The following is a 25,395-nucleotide window of genomic DNA, read 5'->3' on the forward strand; positions in this document are numbered from 1 at the left end:
GCATTATAACATGTTACTGGAATGCCTTCCTTTATTTAATCTTATGCTGGACTCATCAGCCTTGTCGGTGGTGTTACTGGAGGCCAGAGAGAGGACAGAATGGGGGAACTGACAGCAAACAGCAAGTCAGAAGGCAGAATGAAATGCTTGACTGGTCTTCATCTTTAGAAACTGTGTTTCAGACCATGTGCCACTTCTCAAGAGAATTCAAAGTGTCAACAATTAAAATAGGTCATCCCAGTTAAAGTGTACAAGCAGTAAACATCAACATTTATGGGTTTACTTAATGCTTTAAAGAAGATTACAGAAGTTATCTCTATCTTGTTTTCAAGTAACATTCCATAGGCAGTTTCTGCCCTAGATAGATGTGAAATTATATTTAGAATTGCACAGTTCAGGAATTAAAATAGATATTAATTGGGAATTGTTGTATCTGTACCATTTCTGAAGCTTTCATTTGCATTTCTGAAGCTTTGTCAAACCCCAGAGCATTATTTCTCAGAAATATTTCTTTCTGAGAATTTTGACTGCTATTGTAGCACAAACAGTCCTTTTATTTGGGATAATAACAGAGCGAGTAAAACTACCCACAGTCTGGTAATTTGTGAGGAAAGGATGAAATCTTGGACCTCCTAAAACTAGATGTCTTTTTTTCCTGAATTTAAGAACAATAAGTTTTCTTCCCAGGATTTAGATACTTAGGTGCTTAAATGTACAGCTCTAATTCACAGGGGCATTCATAGCTACATTAAAAATATTCATGTGAGTAATGTTTATTTGACAGCAGCTGATTTTCCCCAATGTGAGACAATGATCAGAACTACAGAGTATGCAAACTCTTTTCACGAGTGGTTTAGCAACCATTTGTACTAATTCAGCTGTTTCAAATTGAATGATACTGCTCTTACGTAAATACCACTATATAATATGTCTACTAAGACTTTTTGGAAGCAAAAAAAATATATATAAATAATTGAAACTACTGAAATCTTCAGTGTAAACCTCTGAAACCCCCAGAATTCACCTGTATAAGAATTGTCCTTAAGTATTACTGGTTCATTAATACCTATAATGCTTTATTTTAGTCAACATGGGTGATCTGATTTCATCATTTCAGTGATCCAAATGTCTACTGGAGTTTCAAAAAAAAAAAAAAAAAAAAGACTAACTGCTTTTATAGAGGATATTAATTTCAAACTTTGAAGAGCCATGATCAAAGAAAAGATAAAAGCTACAGTGGTAATTAGGAATTAGATAAGGGAGGTGAGTTTACCTGCATTAGCAAAGCTGATTTCTGTTGCAGTGTATAAAGTTACTTTCTGGTAAGGATATGTACAAAGTGTCATGTTGTGGATTATTAAAACTTGCTTTATGTCCAAGAGAAAGTTGCATGCACAGTAGCTTGGCTGTGCCTTTTTCCATTTAGAGATTTCCTAACTAGAATTGCCACTTTTTAAATGTGCACTGCAAAATATTTTCATACTGCTTTCTCTGACTTTATTATGTAACTGAACTAAATACTCAGAGGCAAGTCTGCTAATTACAGTGATTTTTCTTTTAGGCAAAATGCATTGGACATAAGTATTATTGCATATACATAAGTCAGTGTTAGAATGAAATAGTAAAGATGTGAGAAAAAAATATTTGCAATCATATCAGTTTAAAATAGAAGTGTTGACATCACTTTGTGCTGATTCTGGCATAATTTGAAATGTTATGTCAGCTACCAATTAAAAAAATTATGTGCAATATATAAATGCACTTCTGAACTGATAAATGCATTTTTGGAACGTCATGAAACATAACCTAGTTCTTTTAATTTTATAAAGTGAAATTAGTTTTCAGAGGGAAAAAAAAAGTTTCCAGAGATCAGTTAGCTAGTTCTGGGAAAATTAGTTTTTAGCTGAATGTGTGGATTGATATAAAGAAAAAATAAATAACAGGTATTTGAAACCTTGGAAAACTCTTCTAGTAGTAACGATTTACAGTATTCAGCTTTTTAGCATTCTGGGATAAAAAATAATAAATAAGTCCTTCAGAATAATTAGCATTATAGGAGATGCTTTCCCTATAGCCTCACTTCTGCCATTGCAGTCTCTCAGGTAAAGAAAGACAATGATATTGTTGTTTTATTGATATATTAAAATGGGTGTGTTGGCTTTTCTTATGCACCCATTTTTTAATATTTGGAAAGGGCCCTTCAATTCTTTTAGTATTTTCTCATAGATTATAAATTTTATTTTAAACCTCTAAACAGGTTTCCAAAAACTGAAACTTTGTTCTTGAGGTGAAATAATTTTGAGGCTGTTTCTATTCTTGCAAGAAGCAAGAAGTTTGATAGTGCCAAGAGAGCTTTTCTTTGCCTTCCTGAACATCTTTGATCATCATTCTGTTTCTTAAAGCTATTTTAACTCTGTTCCATAACCCCAAATGACAGTCTTCCCTGGCTGTTTGATGAGTCCTGTGTATCGTATCTTCCTGTCAGCAGTTCATCATTCAGTGTTACCACACTTTATATGACGTATTATACAGATATAGTCTATCTGTTGGGCTCAGATTCTTGGAGTTAACTACTAGATATATTTCCAATAGGGCATTTCCTTTGGCTGCTTGAACAGCTCCAAAGACTTTTTATAAAATTGGACTTCAGTTTTTCTTATCTCATTGTTCCATTATCCACAACATTGAGAGTAATCAGTGAAATAATCTAAATAATGTCTGAATCCTCTGTCTTTATGAAGTGATCTGTTAGTTGATCCAGTAACTTGCCAACAAAAACCAATTCTTGTCTGCAACTATGGAAATACTGCTAGTCCTGAACACTGTTCTCCCAAGCTTTCTCTTAACATTTTATGTCACCATGGGATTTCATTGCTATTTGATTTTTTCATTTACAAAACCATTTATTTTGTAATCTCTAGATGTTATTTAACTGAAAACGTTTTAAACTTTGTTTTTCCGTGATGGTGTGTTATTTTATTTTCATGCTATTTAGAAAGATATTCATATGATATCTATACTTCATCACAATGAGGAAGATACTGGGAGAACCTTTAAGCAAAAGAGGGAAAACAGGGCTATATTCTCCCATTCAAGAATGTATTTTTTAAAACCCATGTCTATGAAGCTGTTATATTGGGAAATTTTGGCTTTTAAATGAATTTTCATGAATATTTTTCTTCTTGTTGTTTTTTTGGTTGAATTTTTTTTTTTCTTTTTAGATCGGGAACTGTCCAGTCGTAATTTCAATGCATCTCTCCTGTCAGAGTCCACCAGTAAGGAATCTGTTTTCCATCTTCTGTTTAAACAACCACGAGGTATGAGATTTCTTGAACTCTACTTTGAATAAAGCGGGTCGAGGGAGGTGATTGTCCTGTTCTGTTCTGCACTGGTGCAGCCTCATCTCAAGCACTGAGTGAAGTTGGGGGCACCACAGTGCAAGAAGGATATTAAGCCATTGGAGAGTGTCCAAAGGAGGGCAATGAGGATGATGAAGGGCCTTGAGGGGAAGCCATATGAGGAGTGGCTGATGGCACTTCGTCTGTTCAGCTGGAGAAAAGGAGACTGAGGGGAGACCTCATTGCAGTGACAACCTCCTCATGAGGGGAAGAGGAGGGGCAGGCACTGATCTCTTCTCTCTGGTGACCAGTGACAGGATCCGAGGGAATGGCCTGAAGTCGTGCCAGGGGAGGTTTATGTTGAAATTAGAAAAAGGCACTTGATCCACAGGGTGGTTGGGCACTGGAATGGCCTCCCCAAGGGAGTGGTCACAGCACCAAGCCTGACAGAGTTCAAGAAATGTTTGGATGATCCTCTTAAGCACATGGTGTGACTCTTGGGGATGGTCCTGTGTTGGACCAAGAGCTGTACTTTGATGATCCTTGTGGTCCATTCCAACTCAGGATATTCTATGATTTTATGATTGAATTATTTATGTGGTGTGATATTTTTTACTCTCTGAAATCAAGAGTGTGTGTAAAATTTGGTGTATGAGTGCAACTCATAATTCCTGTGAGAATTAGCACTATATGAATGATATTTATTTGTTTTACTTAAAATAACTAGGTAATAATCAGAGGTGCACCCAGTAAAGTTACTCTGAAGTGTATATTATTCTCTCTCTCCTCACTGCTGCAGTGATTTTCTTAGACTTTTGAAATATAATTTCTTTTATAAATATCTTACTATCAAAGCACAGATGTTGTGTGGTGACAAAGTGATGATTCTGTGGAAAAGAAATAAGAGGAATGTAACCTGACCTAATAATAGGTGCTACAAATATGATATAAGAAGGCTGAATATGCCCATATAATAATGGAGTCTTGGTGAATTCCTAGGAGAGACTTTGAATTTTATTAAAAAATTAAATTATGATTCAAATTATTATTCAAAGATTAAGTGCAAATAAATATAGTTGTGTTTTATAACTGTCAAGATGTGCAATACTGCTATAAAATGCCTATTAGGTAGAAAAGAATCAATTGTTAAGATTCTTAATTAAAGTGAAATTGAAAGGCTTCTAAAAAGTTATTTTTTTCTAATGAGGAAGTGCAAATGAATACACTGGAAAAGTAAAATACATTTAAAATATACTTAAACTATTAAAAATATTTTTTTTTCAAAATATCCTGCAACAAGTTACAGTTTCCTAAAACATGAAGTACGAGAGTGGAAAAAAATGTAATTGCTAAGAAATTTATTTTTGAAGTAAAATTTTTTGCAGTTTGGTAGTTAGGGAGAAGTTTTCTCTCCTTGCAGCTTATTATACCCCAACAAAATTTATGGGTGATAAGGATTTAGAAGAAAAAAAATACATAAGAATTGGCCTGGACCTCATATCATTTTCTATATATACATTTTACACAGACATGTATAAAAGTTGTAACTTTTGTCATGACCTTATATATAAATATATAAATATATAAATATATATATATATATATATATATATATGTATATATTCTTTTTTTTTCACAGAAGCAGTGAGGAACTGTCCAAAACAATCTAATTCATGTACATAGTAAAACTGACAATGAAATCGCTTGAGAGAAATATTAGAGCACCAGGGCAATCTTTATAAATTGTACTTTCTGCTACTTTTTTTTTTATATCTGCAGTATTTTAATTATATGATCAGTAGATGAAGATCAGATTAGATGCAGGTGTTAGTGCTTTGCCACTATTCCCTATAACAAAGAAAGAATATTTTGAAAATGTGTTGGAATTAAATATAATTCTTGATAGACTTGCTGGAATGTGCTTGCTAGATCATTTTATGAGGAACCTTCATGCTTGTGGAAAAGCTGATTAATTACTTGCTTTTATCTCACTCTAAGAACTGAAGGAATAACAAGATAGGCTGAGAATCTGGGAATAATTTTTTCAGCATCCTTTTTCAAGAAAGCCAAAATAGTATCCATGCTGTGAGGCTGTTACTTGAAGCAGACTATCCTTTTTCCCTGCCTTGGCTTCACAGTAGCAACATAAGTGTACTGAGCTGCATTGTACTGTTTCCCAGGAACACAAACTGTGTTTGTGTATCCCATCATGATGCTGAAGGTGTGATCTCATTTTGTGTTCAACCTCCAGTCATCGCATTTTATGGCTTAGCTGCCAGTCTCTGTTTATGGCTAAGCTGGTGCGTTGTAAACGACTCCTTGTAGCATCAAACAGGATCAGTAAACAGGGCAGTTTGCTGGACCTGCTCTTTAGATATCTCTCTCCATATTTCAGCACTAGTTTTGTGTTTTGAGACTTCTATATTTTAAGCAGTCATGTCACCTGTATCATGTTTATCTCTTTTCCCTTTTTATTGAGAACTTTTTTGATTAACTCTTTATTTAGCCTTCTAACTTTGGTTTGGTGTAAAGTATATGTATTTATTAACTCTCCTAAGCCCTTAAGAAGGAAAGATAAAATATATTTAATAAATGTATGTAATGTTAGTGAGACATTTTCCAAAAAGCTGCCTGCAGTGTTAAACCACTTTGATGGCAATCAAATCTGAGCTATTAAAATTCCGTGTATGTTCTTTGGAAGTGTATTACTAATGTAGTTTCATATTTTATTCAACATTGTTTGGAAAAGCATTTTAGCATACTTTTTATGTCATGTACAGTCCACTATGATTACGGATAATTTAGCTTTAAAACTAATTTCACCTAAGAAATGGCATAAATTTATTTCAGGTCCTCAGGCCATTTTGCTAAAATGTTGTATTTCAAGACTTCCTTCTTTAATTCTATACTTATTTGCATCTGCTTTTTTCTTTCAGTAATTCTGCATGCACAATCTATTTTTCTCTTGCTTTCAAAGACTGAAAAAACAACAAAACTAACATACTTGATTGCCCTGGTTGTCCTTCGTTCCTCTGTCTCTCTCTCTCTTTTCTTATGCTTTCATTATCACAAAATGACTCGAAGAGCCACAAAAAAAAGGTACTGTGAGAAATAGTTCTCCATTCTAGTAGACTATTTTGAAAACGTGTTGGAAAATATTAGGTTTTCTTTCCTCTTCCATGTTTTAACTGTACTTTGTGACCATAGTTTGGCCACTGACTCACAACAACAGAGAGTTTTACATTTTATGATGTGTATAACTTAAGTAAGAGGTTGTGTCAAGAAGCAGTCAATGGTCAGATAATGGATTCTATCGGAAAGGGACATTCAAGCAATAAAAGGACTGAACAGCCAGGTACATATGCAAAACTGTAATATTTTTATCTTCATACAAAGTTATTAATTATGAAATTAGCTGGAGAAGAAGGGAACCTACACACACACCCCAAGACCTCACTGCAAACCACAGTAAAAGAATTTGTGATAATTAGGAGATGCACTTTAAAAAAAAAAAAAATCCATATTTTCACTGTTTTATAATCAAATTTTCCTTATTTTTGGAACCCATTTTCACAGGGGAATTGAAGGGGTTAGAGTTCCATTGAAATGCTGGAGTATTCAGGGGTCAGATTTCCTTGAAATTTCCTTAGTCTAAGTATTTTCTTGTCTCATCTATACAAGTCTCCATTGTGATGGTCCATGATACTGCTGAGTTGCTACCTTCTGATTATTAGTTTTCTCTTCATAGAGTTTTTATATCTTTTCATTTCGGTGGTTTCTTGCTGAGTCCTTAAGGTGTTACCACCATTCTGTCTAAGTTATCTTGCAAGGCTTAGGTATTTTCTCACACTTTATCAATTTTCTCAGCAAAATAAATCCAAAGTTGTGGTGCTGTGCTGCACCTAATTAGGCTTTGCATCACAGGCAGCTGAACTGCTACTCTGAAGATTACATATGCCTTTGAAGAAATTGCTGTTTATGCTCACCACAAAGTAGCAGCCTTCTTGAATCCAGTGAATGCAAGACACGATGCGTTTCCTTCTTGGCCATGTTTGGATGCCTGTCTGTATGACTGTTCCTTGTTTAAACCTTCAGCTGGCATTTCTCCTTGCTCAGTTTTCTCTGAAGTGGCATCATGGCACTTGGAAGCTTGTACAGAGGTACATCTGCTTTGTGAAATTTCCAGCAGAAGGGAAGACATGGGACCCCTTCCTAATCCATGAACATGGTGGCATTTTTCTGGCTTGCCTCTCTCAACCAGGAGAAACCATTCTAAAGAGCAGTGTTCTGATGTTACAGCTTACAGAGAATCAGGCAGCACAAATGATGTAGTCTAAGCCATATTTATCTGCAGAGAGGTATGCTGGCAAAATCAATGCATTCAAACTGGTGGCTTTCTAGAGTGCAAGTTGTTTCTGCTGTCAGCATGGAAAACCTTGGAGAGCCCTCTAAAGCCACAGCACACCTGAGACCTTTCTCACATGGAGAAAATCAGTAAGGACATTTTTGTGTCATGTTTTAAGGCACTCTTGCCTTCTAATATGGTGAACAAGAAAGCCTAAAGATTTTTCTTTGTAATTCTTTGCAATCTCCTCAGGCCATATTTTATATGTGTTTATGGGGCCTGTTATATACCCTCTTTTTACCTTTGAATATTACTTTCTTTACAGATTAAACGGTGTAGATATATCTCTATTTGCAAATCAGGAATCCTTTTTAGTGAAATAACTTGAAGTTAAGCAAGTGAAAAGCAGCACTGTAAGAATAAGCAAAAAGTCTCTTTTACTGTTTTCTTAAAAACAATCCCCTGAGTTGAAGGAGTAGAACAGTACCTTCCCTTGACTGTATAAGAAAATTGTTTATTTACTGCAGCATGCTCTCATGATGCTGCAAAAGAAGAGAGAAGAAAAAAGATATTCAGGATGCAAATAAGAGAAGGGAAGACATCAGAAACACAGCTTTTGCATAGTCTCATGCAGATCCACATAAGACTTCCCATATGGATTTATCATGGAAAACAGATTTTCAAGCTATAATTGCCTCACAGATTTTAGCTGGGCCATGCAGTAGATTCCATCAAAATCTTATGATTTGTTACTGAACATCCAGAGTATAGTACTTTAGAGCATTTAAACTATGCAAATCAGCCTCAGGAGAGGCTGTTATTTCACATTATCTTAACTTATTTCTCTATTTAAAAATATCTGCTGTGTTTTATAACTTGATAAGAAATTATCTCCTTCATTTTCAATAGAGCTAGAAAATGAAAAGATGATTAATTATGACTTAGAATAGCATATTGCTGCTAATCTATTTGATAACAGCTGTGGATGGACAAGATGGAGTCAGAATGTGCCCTTGAATAAGACAGAACTGCTTAATTCCTCCCCTCTTCCTGATTCTTGCTTTTAGCCTTCACCTGTTAAGGTAATAAACTCAGTGAAAACTCCAGAGACACAGATTTGTTTCATCCTGTAAATTACCCAGTAAATCTATGTCTAACTCTAAATTGGCCATAAAAAATTATCTGCACTAATCTTTTTTTCCAGCTGCACATGCACGGTGGGGAAATTACCGGCAGTATCGAACAATTGTTTCTAGAGCAGAACAGAAGCAGCTTGATTTTCTGGACCTCTGTTTTATATCCGTTTTCTCTGTCCTCCTCTGCTCTTGAAACAGTCACGACATGTCTCTGTCTGCCTTTAATTCATTTGTGCAAGACTCTTCCACATCCATACTGCACCCCAAATATACACTGAAGACTAAGTTTCCCTCCTTCCCTAAACTAGCTTGTAATTTGCTGGCTGAGAATTAAAGCTGTTTATTCTGATGTAGCTTTTCTTCATTTGTGTTTATAAGTTGACTTTCTTTGCCTATCCAGCTGTTGGGTTCTGCAAAGCATTGAAGGTTTGTTGGAGATGTATGCCTAACCTTTCTGAGAGAGGACAGAAGACTAAAAATGAAAGAAACAAATAAAAAACCCCTCATTCTCCTGGCATTGGTATTAATGGAAAAAAATATATGAAAACTTGGAACAATTACAGTGATTTTCTTTTTCCTAAAGAAGAGGCTGACAACAATTACAGAATTCTTGACAATATCACCTTAATATTTTTAAATAGGTTTTTAAATAGGTTTTTTTTAAAAAAAAAAAAGCAGATGAGGTATGTGCAGGAAAGAAACTGAACATTTTGTGTGAGAACATTCAGAGACAGAATATCATGTTAAAATTTCAAGTTTTTCACGAAAAATTATGGAGGTTTGAGGAAAAAAAAGAACTAGCTGGTTTCAATTGGTTTTTTGTTTTTGTTTTTTTTTATTACTATATACTTTTCACAGGAGAAACACAATTTAAACTTATCTTACTAAGTAATTGTCTGAGGCACAGATTTTTTTTTAAAATGTAAATGCTAGAAGGAAGTATTGAAACTGATCTTTCAACATTGAATTTTTATGCCTTATGAGTTCCTGATAATTAAACTGCTGAATTAATGTTCTTTTTTTCATATACTTAGATTTTCTAGAACTCTTTTGTAAAAGGCTTTAAACGATTTTTTTTCTTTTAGTCAGTGAAGGATGGGTCTCAACTATAAGAAGCTAAGAGAAAGTCAAGTTTTATATATATGTATGTACTTATATATATATATAATGCATTCAATGGTTGAACAAGAATTGTTATACATGATGGTCACAGAATTTTCAATACAGTGGCTCACACTTTAGCCAGTGAACACTTAAGGATTTTCTTAATCACAGTTTGGTTTAACTGGCTTGCAGAACTTTGTGTACTTCAGCTTCATTTGAAAGGTCTTATTTCCCAAGTGTTAAGATTTTAACATGTCTGTGACGGTCCCAGTTCTGACCCTTTTTTTCTCATCCCAAGTAGCATCAGATGTCCTTAGAAGTGCAGGCTCCAGTGAGCACAGGTATTCAGATGACAACTGTAAAACTCTTTTGCAAACCCTTGGTGCTGTGTGTAACTGCTATATTGAGGGACTGTGAACAGTGGGATGTACCTGGAGTCACTTTTGGAATTCAGTGTAATGTAGCTCAGACCCCGGTATGTTACACAGGAGTGTCTCTTTTTTATCCTGTATTTGTACAAAACCCAATCACACAAGTCAAACTTATACAATCAAATCATTCTATAATTGTCCTGCCAAACAATTAACTCGCTTCTACACATGTTCCAGAGCTCTCTGAATTCTTTTGTCTGCCTTCTTTATTTACAGTTCTACAACCCTTCAATAGATACCTATTTCTGTCGCTTCCCAAAAATGTTCTGAGTTGGAATTACATGAAATATCCGTCTGAATTGCAGTCAGCAAGGAATAGAAAGGAAAGCAGTTGTGGTTTGGTGTTTTTTTGTTTGTTTGTTTTGTTTTGTTTGTTTGTTTTAGTTTAGTCACAAAGTCCTCTGGACTAGTTGTTTGAATTGGTTAGGAAATCTGTCAGGGTGTTCTGGGCATGCAGATATGCATTTTATACTTGGTGGAGTCAGTGTTGACTGGGCTTTAGTTTGGCAATGTACATGATAACTAGATCCAACATGGTTTACCAGGAGCAGAAAAAATCTTGCTGAGGTTTAACATTTAAGAGAATCTGTGATGAAGTGGAAAGCTTAGTGTGCTTAAACCCAATGTGAACTTCAGACTGTGAGAGTTAAGAATCCAGCTGATTTTAGGACCACAGCAGGTGGCCTCCTGCTTCTTGCTGGTTAGTCTGACTCAATGCTGGGTAGCAGCTGACACATCCAGCTCATGCAGAACACTGTTCCCTCCACTGACTGGCTCCCTCCACTGAGTCTCCCCAGCAGCTGACACTCAGGCCTCAGGCAACTGGCTGACTAGTTCAGCTTGAACTTTGCTGGTGACCAGCTCACACAGAGGCTCAGGATGGAGAGTGTGCTTACATAGAAGATAAACATAAGATTTAATAAGAGTACAGGACAGTGGTCAAGACTGAGGTGTTGTCAGACAGCTGTACTCGCCAGCACCTGCCTACATAACTGGCATTTTTTTTGTCTTCTTTTACCTTTATCCTCGTATACTTGTTCTTCCCTCATCTGCTTTGGCCTGTCTCTCTTCCCTCCTGTGTTCTCTCCCCTCAACATCCTATCATGAGTTATATACACTTAAATATTGTATTTCGTTCTGTGGTATGGTATATGATCAGTTGAAATAATAGCTGCTAACAACTGCGTTCAGAAATCAGATTATTAATTATAGTGAAAGATGCATTTGGTTTGTTCAGTGCTTGATTTAGTGTCATGTTTGAGTGTGCTGAATTTCAGGCATTTAAGACAATCCCCAAATAGTGAAGACTTTAAATTTAACCAACTGTCTCAGTTGCACTGAAATTATAGGAAATGGAAATGTTTATGTCGGGCATGTATTCTAATTGCTGTGGTGTGAATTGAGCTGGAATTATTTGTGAGATTAACCATTTTGATAAATACTTCAGTGTGCCAATATCTATATGTTCTCCTCAAAATTATATATTTCTCCTTGTTTACAAGATATAACCTGGATCAATAATACTGTAGCTCCAGTTCTTGACAAATGGGATCTTAAAATTCTTCTCTGTAGGGGAGGAATAATTTAATTAAAATGAACATCATATTCCTCGTACTCTGCTGCTTTCATTCTTCCCTAGATATTTTGTCATATTATTACTAAGATTAACAAATTATTCAACATTTTTTTATGGGAAAGAAAATAAATTATTCACATTCTCATTAAAAATTTATATCTTTCACTTACTTACCAGGGGGAATTTGGATTCCCTGATTTACTTTTCTGTCACAAAGCCTGAATGATTAGGCAGGGCCTGTTTTGATTTGATAAAGCCATTGGGATTGTACCTGCCTGAGTGTATTTGCAGAGGAATGCATATCACTAGTACCTCTTTTCATATAAGTTTCTGTAAAAATTTATTTATCTTTCTCTTCAACCTTTTGTGACACATACAGGATCTCATTATTAGCTTTTACAATATTTATGCTGAAACCCTTCCTGTTTATCTGAAGATCAGGTGGATACCTGCAGTCATCAACATTAGTTGCATCTTACAATAATATTCAGGTTTAAGCAATACTTCTTTCTTTAAATGCATGATTGATACCAAGCTCAAAAAACCCAAACAAACCCCAAAGAAACACAGAAAAAAAAGAATATGAACACTACTGCTGAGTTTGCTGTGTGTGAAAGATAAGGATATGCTTTAAGTGTAACCCAGACTTTGCCTCTCATTTGAATGTGAAGCTTATTGTGCTCATAAATCAGAGTATATAAGCCAACAGAGGGGGTTTTGATATTGATATGAAGTATAGGCTATAATTTGTGTAGTCTTAGAGAACTGTAGAACCACGACTTACATCACAAATAGCTGAAAAGTGCTTGAATTGTGACCTTTACTACTGCAAGGAGTAATAACTCACAGCCACTGAAGCGTGAAACACAAAATTCTTCATTTGCACATCAGAGTTTATATAGACAGTATAGAAAAGGTGCTTTATTGCATTCATAGTCACTTGGTCTAGTCCCATCTTCTGTTGAGTGGAGAAAAAAAAAAATTAAACTTATTTCTTTGTGCAGTAAGGACAACTTTTGAGATGACAACACATTTAAAGGGTCATGAGAGCACTGGAAGAGTGTTTTGCTTTCTCAGACTCTACTTGCTGAGACATTAATTTTACCATGAACTGGTTTATGTGCAAGTATTTGACACTTCTAATATTACTGTTAATATGGTACTTTAGATAAAACCTGTATTTGCAAAAATAGTTAAAACCTTTCAAAATTAGGTAGGTAATAAAAATGCCCTGAACCTTGAGTACTTTCTATGCTCACATCTTGCTAAGGTACTTGATAATTTCATTTTCACAAATCTCCACTTACTTGAGAGAAGCAATTTATCACTGTTTTCATTTTTAACCAGAGAAACAGTGATATAGGTGTACTAAAGCTTTTCCATACTAAAGCCATGACTCTTTCAGAGTAAAACCTTGAGCCTTGAAAGGTAAGCAAAACCTCTTTTCTCTTGATTTTTTGGTGAAGCATTGGGAAAACAATTTTCATACAAAGTCTGAAAGGAAACTTAGAGTGTAAACTATCCCATGCAACCATCAAAAAGTCCTTGAAACTTCTTAATGTATCTCAGTTTGTTTTATCTCTATATTGGAACTATTAACTGCCTCTTTAAGGTGTTAAATTCAGTCTAGTTAATATGAGAGTTGTACGTAATAAATAAACTTAATGAACTTAATGACTGCAAATCATATTTTGTGATTGCCTAGTTTGCCTGCTTGTATTATAACAATGCTTTTTACATTGAAGTGAAAGCTATAATATTGCAACAACTTCTGATGCTGAATTTGTCTTTTATCTTATTGCTTCATAAGCACTGAAAATCCCTTATAAATTAAATCACTTTTTCTTCAGAAAGATATTAAGATAAAACAAAGGTTATATGCCCATAAAGATTGATATCTATTAATTACAGGTAGCATTTTCTTTCTTACAATAAGAACAAATAATCTAAGGTGATCCCTGAGGTTTGTTGCCATTTTTATTACCTCTGCTACATAAAACCAACAGAAACCACAACCTGGATTGCATTCCGTCCTGTCCTAGGTTTTTTAATAGTCATTGTATACAGTTTTCTCTTTTCAATTAAATAGGAAAATAAGAAGTTGGTCACTGAAAAGAACTGTTTTTCAGACTGTGTGAACTACACTCTAAGTTTTCTACACACACAAACAAGCAAAACAGTTTATCACACACAATAGCACAAAATGCTACACAATAATGTAGCATGCCAGTAGCATTTGAGGAAATTTTGGATGATCCTTATTTTCCAGTTTACTTGGCATCCTTTCAAATGTGAAATCACCAACTGTATCCTCTTAGTCTTTTATTCTTACTGCTTTATACTTTTTCCAAATCAAGAATTAGTTTTTATGTTATTTTTGTTTCTTTGATCTGCAGATTTACCCAATTCTCCTATCTCTGAATTAAGTGGAAATGCCTTTTTTGCTACTTTTTGGTTCCTCTGCCTGTTATCAATTAGAGAAATACTGAGCTTTTTTTTTTTTTCTTTTTCCAAACTTCTTGAAGCCTGTTTACTTATGGAATCCCTCCATTTGATATACAGAGTTAATTAGCCTGAATTGCTTTCTTTAGGTTGTTGTTAGTGTTTGCAATATAAGCATGTTTAAATGATTCAGGATGAAAGGGGGAGATTCAGTGATCCCTGATTACTTAGCTAAACAGAGTTTTGGTGGGAATACATTTGTTCTACCTCTGTAAAAAGCAAGAAGTTGGTGACGGAGCATTCACGCTCACAGGAAAAAGCAGGGACTGAAAACAAGTCAGTGTTATTCAGGAGCCAAATGAAAAATGAAACCTATTTTTAACAATGAGGTTAATTAACTCTAAGAACAATTCTCAATGAAATGTGGAGGAATCGCTGTCAAGCAGATGAGTCTTTTCTAATTGAATTCTCTTGTACAAGAAGAGTTACTAAGACTGAACCTTGATTTTTCAAATGAGTTCTGAGAAATCCTGTGTATTCAGGTCAAGTAGGTGATCACAATGGCTGAAATGTTTAGCAGTGAATGAATGAAAAAAAATGTCTGCAGAGTTCTGGATAAGTAAATATTCTTTAAACGTGCCTGTATTAGTATAACCCAAAATGGAAAAAAAAAAACTTTGAAATTTCCAAATTAACATTTTCAGAATTTCCCTTATATTGTTTTTCTTATTCTTTTACTACATCAGGACAAAAACAGGCAAGAAATCAAGTGCCATCAATAGATGCAGACTGTACAAGCTTTCTTTTCTTTAACATTAAAGTCTACTAGCTCTAAAGAATCACCATTTTCTTTTACATTTGGTGGTCATTAGTCTTTATACAAAACAAAGATATCTAATGATGAAGTTAAATTTGGAGATCAAATATATTCCACCAGGAAAAGCTATAGATTGCAGGAAAATGAACTTTTTTTTTTTTTTATATAATTCTTTCTTACTCTTCTTCAAATCCTTACTGCCATATATCAGAAGATAAAGTTTTATTTTTTTTTCCTTTAGGTTGATACCAAATGACAGTTTGTAAAGATCTGTTCCTTGTCGTCTTTATACACCTTTTCTTCAGTTTGACACCTATGACAAACAGCTATTGGGAAAAGCATTTGTCCTTACATTTCTTCAATGTTTGACTGCAAATCACTTATGCCTTGAGCTGCTTTAGAGACTATACTGAACCACATGGAAAAGGAAAATGTCTTAGATTTGAAAAATGACAGCTTCTTCTTTTGACAAATTTAAAATGGATTATTATTAATTGATAAGTCACTTGAATGAAAATTTTCATTGCCAATTATCTCACCACAAGTCAATGTCAGTGAAAGTTACAATTACTGACCTAAAATGTCTCCTTCCTATTCCAGAAAGGTATTTTTTTCATATAGTTTTATCTGCTACTGTATTTTCACTAAGCTTTAAAAAGGAATCAGCAATGGTGATTGGTTTTCTTCCTTTCTGAATCAAAAGAAAAATCACTTGTCTCTTACTAAGAATTGAAAATGAGCAGTTTGTGCAAAAAATTAAGTAAAAACTATATTCAGACATTTGTTCTATATTTTATATGAAAATGAAGTGGTCATCTTGCCTCCTAAATTGTGGTTGATGGTATGATTTCCACTTCTGGATTCACACGGAGGTACGGAATCTGCAGCACCCACTTCTGCTGAGAAACACTGCAGCTCCCATTTACCACTGAACAATCCAAAGCCTGTCTCCTGTGTCAGTATGATTCATAATCATCCTGACTGTCAAGTAATTTGGGTCCTTGATCCCTTCCAGAATATCTTACTATTAATTCTCACTTTTAGACTCGATTTTATTGTTGTTTTTTTTAATCCAGTTGATTTTGTACATTGTTGCTCCTCAGCATGTTGTTCTTTTCTTCCTTTTATTTAGATCCTCAAGCATATCATTCCCCAAATTTAAGAGGCCACCAGCTCATATATTTATTGGATTTTTTGAATACTGACTGTAGTTTTCTCTAAATTACAGCTACAGAGTTGATTTTAACCTTGTTCACACAACATGAATCAATGTACAGTCCCAATGCATGAACTGCTACTTGTTTTTATGGCTGGAAACTCATGCCACATTTCAACTACCCCTCAGGGAATCAGGAGAATTGTAATAAATATCACATTAACCACAGCAATTTAGGGGATAAAATATTATGAAGCTTCAATGAAGTCTTAATGAAATTTAAATATGATCTGTATCTATTTCTGAGTCTGACAAGTGAGCAAGCTGTCACATTAACTGATCCAATATGACCCAGATCTTTGCAGTAGGGTTAAAGTATTTCTGAATATTTCTAAGCTGATGTGTCCTAACGTGGTATAATGACTGAGTTGTACATAAACAGCATGTGGGAATATATGACAATAAAAGATGATGTTGCGTAGATGTGAATTTTCAGAGTTTGAAAAAATGGATTCTGTCAGAAATCATTACTTGTTAGAAAAAGAACAAGTCGGTGTGAGTTACCAGTTTGGCCATAAAAATCCAGAATGTCTCTGAAGTAGAAAGGCACTTGACAGCTCAACAGAGTTTCTTGCTAGACGATATTGCTGATGTTTTTTTCTGTACTTTCTCTAGGGGCAAATTACTGTTTTATGATAGTCTTGATAAGCTCTGGAGCAGGTTTTGCATGACAATAGTAACAGTCAGAGCATAAGATGTATGCTTTAAATCATCATCCTAGACATGTAATTGCCTGCCTCTGTACGTGGCCATTGCAGTTAAGTCAGTACTTATTCCTAAAACTATGGTAAAATCCAACAGCAGTGACATCTAGGCCATTTTCTGGCTGCATTTTCTCCTGGACCAAGGAAGTGATCAAAATGACCTGCTAATAAATATACAAGAAATGAAAGTTTTTTGTCTTCTCTCAGGGATTTTCTTTTCCTGCACAAAGTTTTATAAACTGAGTCCTGAAACCTTGTTTTCAGAGTGCATGATTTTTATCTTTTTTCACTTGCAGCGGACCACAAGACACATCTTGAACTCGTAGGTAGCATTAGGAAGAGAGGACTGCTTGGTTTAAGTACCACGTTGTCTATTGGTGGTGTTGTTAATATGTCACAGGCTATTTCCGTGGAAAGTCCATAACACATCTAAAAACAAATAATCAAACAACTGGTTTGAAGCTGGTATTGCTTTATATGTGTAGCATATAAAACACAGGAGAACAAAGGTTTTGAAATGTTTATTTTGCTGCCTGAGAGAAAGAAACTGCTCAAAATTGTGAAACAAAACTTCTGTGGAGAGAAGTTACTCGAGGGTGATTGAGGTCTCAAGCCTTGAGGATATCCTCTGAAGATATCAGCTCCTAGATAAATCCCAATTGCTGCAGTTACATTGCAGCAATATTCTGACTGACCTTTGAATATTTTTACCTTTAAGGACAAGGACAAAGAATTCTATCTGCAAAACTGTGAGTAGGAGAAGAGTTTTGGTTAAAGGGACAACTTTTGGAATAGTTCATGTAAAGACTGAACCTGCAGCTCTAAAAACTGGTGCTCTGCCTAAGGATTTTTAATGAAATGAAAGTAATACAGATCTTTATTTTGTATTTTATTCACTCTTGTGATTTTTAGGTAGGAGCTTGATCAATATATTTTTCATTTAAGCCTAATTTATTTTCAGGTGGAATAACAAGTGTAATGAATATCTTCAGAATTTTAGAATCTAGAGATTACCTGCTGACAAGTATTGTGGTTTAACATTGAGGCTGGAATTGCCCTATGTTGGGTTTTAGGATGTTGCACACAAATCAAAAGGATATATAAGTGGAGAAAAAAAAAATATTTGTCTAATTTGATAGCCAAAAAGAAGTTACTGTTATTCCAGTAACAATAATACTGCTATTCATAGTCAAAAATAATATAGAAAAGACTTTATAACCATAGTTAAAATTATTACACATAAAAACTTTCCAATTATCTCCCCTTTTTTTTTTTTTTTGGTTGTGGTGTAATGCTCACCCTCCTGATGTCCCTCTGGGTCTTAAGCCTGACAGCATCAGTCCTCTTCAGAACCAGACGTCAAATGAGGATGTCAGAGCTGTCAGTGCCCCCATTTCTTTGCTTGGAAGGCAATTAAAGTGTTTATTCCTCAACAGTTTCAGGACCCGGCTGGATTTAGTTTTATGCATTATCTTAACACAATCTGCAGTCTCTTAACTGATTCTCAGTTATTCAGTTTTCTGTTCTCTGCTTCATCCAAACTGGTTTAACAATATTGTATTCCTTTAGTGACTGTTGTGATCTGTGTTTGTAGTTTTGGATGTCTGGTACCATCCTGTGTTGCAAACCATTTTTTTACCCCAATATTATAGATTTTTTAGATTTTAGAGATTTTTTTTACTCTAATATTATATATTATATTCTAGAGATGCTTACTCATATCTCTATAAGCTCAAAATATCCTAAACATGACTGCTAAACAAGTGCTGTCATAAATTTAAAAGGTTAAAAAGTTTTTAAAGGTTTTAAGTTAAAACTTATGCCAAAACAAATGTCCATCAAATACTTAAAGCTCACCTTGTAGTGCTACTTAAAAGCATTTTAATGGTAATGCAAAGAAATCATATTTACTGGACTACAGGAATGTTCCCTCCAGTAGAAACGATATTCCTACTATAGGAAGTATTAGACTGTGAAATACATGTAGCATATTGTGGGTTCTGTCATTCACACCACAATTGTTTTATGACACAAGTAAAATTAATGGGCAAAATTACTTTTAAAGAGGGATTCCTCTTGCCAACTTTGCCTATTTTCTTGAGTACTAAGAAACCAAACAAAAAGATTCTACCTTACTGCAGAAACCTTTAAACCTTGAATGATGAAGAGTATAAATATTAAGACCGTGAAAATTCATAACTCAGGTGATACTGATATGTGAGTCACTGTGGTATGTGTGACTCCATTTGCTGTCTGCTGTATGAAGTGTGAAATTTTTGGCTGTGTGTAGAAAGTAGAAGGATGTAACAGCACCAGTGTCATTAGTGATTTCACAACACTTTGCAGGTTGTGTTTAAAATCTGCCATAGCTTCAGGACTTGACTGTGCTTTCAGAGATCGGATAAGAGATACATATATCCACAAAGTTTAAAATGAAAGTAAAAGTACATCTGTCAAAAGCAATCAGATATTTGACATATGTCAAAAATTCAATTACATCTGAACTGAAGCAATTACGGTTTCCTTTCAACCATGGAGTCAAGACACTTTTATGTATGTTTCGATCTAGGAAAAGATTAAGAAACAGGGAAGCTGTCATAGTCTTAATTTACTTGCTAGTACTTTATCTTAGGGTAACATGAACTTTCTTTAAGAGAGAAAGGATAAAATTTTGTGTGGGGTTTTTTTGTTTGTTTGTTTGTTTTTTGTGGCTGGGCACTAAAATGAAGGTCACACTTGTTTACAAAGCCATTCCTTGTGTGGCTCTTGCATTTGCAAAATATTACTGTAGCCGTTTTCCTGCTTTACAGTGCTGATGTAAAAGAGATTTTGGAACATTTCCTTTGGCTTTTTACTGTTTCCTCCTACTTTCTCTGATACTGGATTTAGGGCATTACTACGCTTGCAGACCTTTAGGTTTTGGATGCCTGGGTGATCTCACGAGATTTTATCAACATAAAATTATAATCAGGAAAATAAGGATGATAGGCAGTTTTTGAGTGTATGACATGGTCAGAGGAAGACGGGGTAGATCTACCATGTGTAAGATTATTGGAGAGAAAAAAATAGATTTGGAAGGAAAAAGCTATAGAAAATACCAGTCCACCATGAAGTTTTTGAGCAAAACTTCATGGTGGACTGTAGGATAATTAGGAAACTTACTATTCTTATTTTATTCTTCACTGCTTACTCTTATTTATTTGGCATTCCCTCTCTCAAGTGACTGTAATACAATACTCTCTGGCCTCCTCCACATTTTCTGCTCTCTGCTATGGCTTCATTTTGCAAGTTTCTGTCTATCTCTGTTTCTCTTTTGCTGATCCCTTGGATGCTTTGTTTGTTCCTTTTCTCCATTCCTATTGCTGAAATATTCCCTCTCTTTATAATAATTTTCCTTCTCTGGCTTTTGTCTCATGTGTTGCTCTGTACAGCTCATTCGGCCTTGCTTCCTTACTGTTTGTTCTCTTATCCTACCATTTAGATGGGTCTTTCCTAATGTGCTGACTGACAGAATTTCTGTAAAGTGAACCCCAAAAACCTTTTCTATTAATCCTTAATAAGAATGTGACCTTCGTGACCTCTGTTACACGTATTTTTTTAAAAAGTTTTATCAGAGTTAAAGATCTTAAGTGTAATTTTGCTTGTTTTGATAATCACCAGAGAACTGAATTAGAAAACATTAGAAACAAATTTTTTCCTCAGTGTGCCCAACCCTTGTAATCATAGTTGTTACTGCACTCCAGCAATAAATTAATATGTGTTTTCTGTCAAAATAATTGTTTTGATTTTGGCTGAAACTGAACTGCAGGCTATTAGTTAGAGAAAGATAATTTTATAAATGAAAAGAAAACTGTATACTTGGCCTTTTAGACATGCTTCATTTAAAAACAAAATAAATTGTATTAAATGAAACAGCATATTTAATTACTGAGCCCTGTTCTCAATCCATTTGTTTTAATCTAAATAGCAAATGTTTAGCTTGTATCCATTATTTTGTACCACAAAGAAATTCTTCTAAATCAAATCTCTTAATTAAATAATCCAGAAAGCCTCTTCCAGAAGTATGCAAAATTGTATTAACACAAGATCCATAAAATAGCAAACAAATCTTATAAATGTGTTCTATCTAATACATTTTATTGTGTGCTTATGGTAGGGATGTTGTGAAGCCTTTCAGTTGGACTAAAACATTCATTCCTTTATTTGTGCCATTTCTTTCTTAAAGCAGCTTCTAAAGTTTTAGCCACTCATTTGTGAAATTGTTTATTAGCATTTGAGCTGCATATTCATGACTTAATTTTGCAACTAAGGAATTCATGAACTCTGGGGGGATCTTATTATTCTGCATAAGTGCCAGAAGGGAGTTCTGGAGGAAGGATGGAGTCAAGCTCTTTTCAGTGGTGCCCAGTGACAGATAACACAGGAATTTTTATCTGAGCAAAGGTAGTGCTTTGTTTACTTTGGGGGTGACCAAGCACTGAGACAGGTTGCCCAGAAAAGTTGTGGAATCTCCATCTTTGGAGGTAACCAAAAGCCTTTTTGCACACAGTCCAAATAGGAACCTCTTGAGATCACCCTGTCCATCCAACACCTTCCTTTCCCATGCAGGGTCATCTAAAGCAGGTTGTCCAGGATCATGTCCGGTCAAGTTCTGAATATCTCCACAGATGAAAGCTGTTGGCTTTTGTATGATAACTGTCAATTCAGAAATTCTTATTTATATTTACTCATTGAGACTGAATAATTATAATACTGATGTAGCAAAAATAGCACAGGCTGTGACTTTCTCACTGCTGTTTTAATTAGAATCCATAACAAGGGATTGTGATCATGTTTTCATGTTTAAATGACAGGAAATAAAAAAAAAAAATCGAAAAAACCCGAACCCACCCTTAATAAGAGTTGAAGCTGAAATATTGTTTGTTCTTTATTAAACTCACAGGATTTAGTAGTGAAACACTTTTGGAAGAGCTTCTATAAAAGGTCTTAGTTTTCATATGTGAGTCAGGCTTTTATCTCTTCTAGCAGATGAAAATAAATTAAGAATACCTAGACCTGACTTTTTTTTGTGTATTTCAGATACTTTCTGAAGTGCTGGCAATATCTCAGTCTTTACTATGTGATATCAGTTCTTTTCTGGATGAGTTCCTTGAGAAAGAATAAGCAATAATTTCCTAGCAGCAGCTGCTGTCCATGAATATTTTGGAGTTTGCCCTTTCCAGATTGTGAGAGTAATAGTAGAAAACAGACCTGATTATACTGGGTTGACATTTACATGGCTAGGGTTGTCTGTGGTTTTGTGGTTTTAATTTAAATGATTCTGTAGTAATTTCATTGGAGAAACTATCAGAAAACAAGTAAACAAACAAATAAAAGTGCCCCCTCCAAAATGATTCTCCATCAGACTTCAGAAAAACATTGTGAGCTCTACCTTAACTGAGTGCTGCTCTTCTGGGTACAAGCAATGGGAGGCACTCTGAGATGCTACAAAATAAAGAGCAATGCATCGAGGAAGATGGTCCCTTCAACATCTAGAAAATCTATCATCAAAGCACCTTACTAATACAAAAAAAACATGACTTTGTGATGAATTTCCATGAGAGGATGATGATTCTTTGCAAAGATACTGCAGGATATTTTGCTCATTGCCATAACAACTTTATCGCCATGGCACTGCTTGGTATGCCTGCCCTTAACATTTTTCTAAGCTACTGTAGAGGTAACAAATGCATCTTTACCCAAATAACATCTGATATGGGAATCCAGTGCATCTCTACTTTAATTTTAGCTCTCACAGTGCTATGCTTTCCAAGGCTGACACAGAGATTGCACAGAACTCAACCATAGTGTAGTGCCCCAAAGTGAAGCCAGGAATATGAAATACACTCATTTTAGATTAATTATGTAATCCAGTTCTGAGCTGTAGGCTCAGTGCCCAAGGAATCTACAGAATCAGTGTTCTCCACCAGCCTTTGGAGAGGCTTGAGGCGAGGCTTTACAAAAGGTTACCTAAAAATGAAAGGAGGGAGGACACAGATCTCCACAAGCCTCTCTGCAGGGCAGTTAACTCAAATTACAGCCCTTGGTTTGAATCAGATGGCTTTGGTCTTTTAAAGGATCAGCTGAGCTTACTCTCCTAACTATTGCTGTTTCCTAATGGGCTGTAGGACAGTGAAAGACAAGTGAAGTATTGTCAAAATCAGGCCCAAAGCTTTTTACCAAAGGTGATGTACCTCCATTCCAAAAAGAGCCTTGCTATGGATTTCTTGCAAAGAATTTGTGGGTACTCATTGTGGTATAAATGCTTGCACGAAGATAAGGGAGTCGGCCTTTTTGCAGTTGGGTGTATTTCATCTATCTTATTAACTAGCCAAAATCGTAAGGAAATAAATCTGCATTAGCAGTTAATGATCAGTTGGTTAGTTGACAGCTGCAGGCAAGCCCAGTGATATAAAAATTACTGTCATTATGAACAGCTTCTACTAAGAAGATTTTTTATTAAAAATGTGAATACAATCTGTTTCAACAGCAATATTATAAAATTTGTCTTTTTGTTATCTTTAATAACCAATTTTCTGCCAGAATGACCCAGAATACTTTCATATAGATTCTGTATTAAAATTTATTTTAAAAAAACGAGGCAATATGCCCTGGAACAGACATAATTAAGCTACAGTTCAAACAACATATGCAATGTATATGTAATATAACTAGGTATTAGTTTACAGTTTTTTCTATTTGTCATATGTTAAAAGTGAATGCAAATGAAACTTAAGGATGTGCTGTAATGGTGTTACGAAGTGGTTACCTGCTGTTGATTACACTGCTTCGATGTGCATGTATGTGGATTCCAGGCAATCTAATTGCAAATATATCCTGAGCAACGCTCTTCTATTTTAAGGATATTATACTGTAGGCCTCTGCCTTAACTAAACCAGTTTAAGTCCAAAGTGGGTACATCCCAGGAGAGAGCTGCCTCTTCTGTCGCAGGGGGAGAACAGTTTGTGTCAGTGCTGTAGCTTTGCAACAACGTCTGTGATCAGCTTAGTTATTTCCGGTACTGGATTAAAAATTAGTTGCTAATTTTTAAAGATCTTCAAAAAAACCTTTTGAAAGGTTTTTTGAAAGCTTGATTAGCAACAATATACATTTATGTAGTGTATCTTTTAAATCTTGGGTATGGACTTGATAATGCATCAAATAGGGAGATTAAGAGAGAAGAAAAATCTTTAATCTTTATTAAAATAAAAAAGAAGAAATGCAGTTTGTTTTTTCATCCGGATGATAACATTTTAATGGATTTTTAATGAGGATATTTTCAAGCTATTTCATGATACTAGACTTCTCAAGTAAGCACTTCAAAAACAAATCGCTAATAACTAATACAAATACACAAGAATTAAGCAATTAAAAGTGCAAAACAGTTGTTTAATTTCCATAACTACTATATGATAAACTTTTTGCACAAATTGAGATATGTTAAGGTAAGAACTTCCTACTCTAACTTGAGCAAATCCAGTCATTCCCAGGGAATGATACTCGTAGACCTGTATTAGCATGTATGCATTGTAGCATGTGTGAAATATTATCACAAAAAATTATTCAAATCTTAATGTAGAAGTAGTTGGTCATACCTAAGAGGATTTTCTGCAGATAGAATTAAAGCTGAAACCCTAACCCTGAGATACTGTTTCCTACAAATATCAAGAATTCTTTTCAAAACAAGGAGCCTGGTAGTGAAAAGACTATCTGATTTACTTGTATTGCATTTTCCATAACTTCTGAAATAGCTGGAACTCATCCTGAGGTAGATGTTCTGATGCTTGCAGATTGGCAAGTCATTGCAAAAAGCCCTTAGAAGTTCAGTATATTAGGCTACCTTCATTACAGACAGCATGGCTTTAGGTTTTCTTTTTTTAATACAGCAAAATCAATCCAATGTAATATTGTACAGAAAAGGCTTCGTTTGTATAATAATAATGTAGATTATTTTAAGCATATGTGATGGTTTTAGTCTAGGCCTTCCTTGGTGACCAGTTTGTAACCAAGGAAGGAGCCAAGTACCCAGTATTCCACACAATTTTTACGTAAACCAGAATATAAATAAGTCGGAGATTAGAGACCTCGCTCTCTTCTCTTCCGGCGAGGTCTGGGAACAGTGGGTCCCTGCGTTGGTCTCGCTTATCTAAGGCTGAGGCCTGCAGAGTCCGCTGTCCTACCACGTGGGGGTTTGGAGAGTGCTGGCTGTGACTGCCAATCCTGCTGTTCTAAGGGACGTGGTGAGAT

The 25,395-nt window shown here is 35.0% G+C and overlaps 1 protein-coding gene across 1 annotated transcript in view; it reads left to right on the forward strand.

The window, feature by feature from the left end:
• CFAP47 (cilia and flagella associated protein 47) overlaps positions 1-25,395 on the forward strand; it is a 281,400-nt gene that overhangs the window by 207,127 nt on the left and 48,878 nt on the right. Inside the window, exon 58 of the mRNA XM_027894062.1 lies at positions 3,222-3,317. Coding sequence (XP_027749863.1) covers positions 3,222-3,317 — 96 coding nt within the window. The remainder of the gene's footprint in view (positions 1-3,221; positions 3,318-25,395) is intronic.

This window comes from Empidonax traillii, unplaced genomic scaffold, assembly GCF_003031625.1.
Source record: "Empidonax traillii isolate 1590-97213 ecotype Southwest subspecies unplaced genomic scaffold, ASM303162v1 scaffold1:size7828297, whole genome shotgun sequence".
Lineage (NCBI taxonomy): Eukaryota > Metazoa > Chordata > Aves > Passeriformes > Tyrannidae > Empidonax > Empidonax traillii.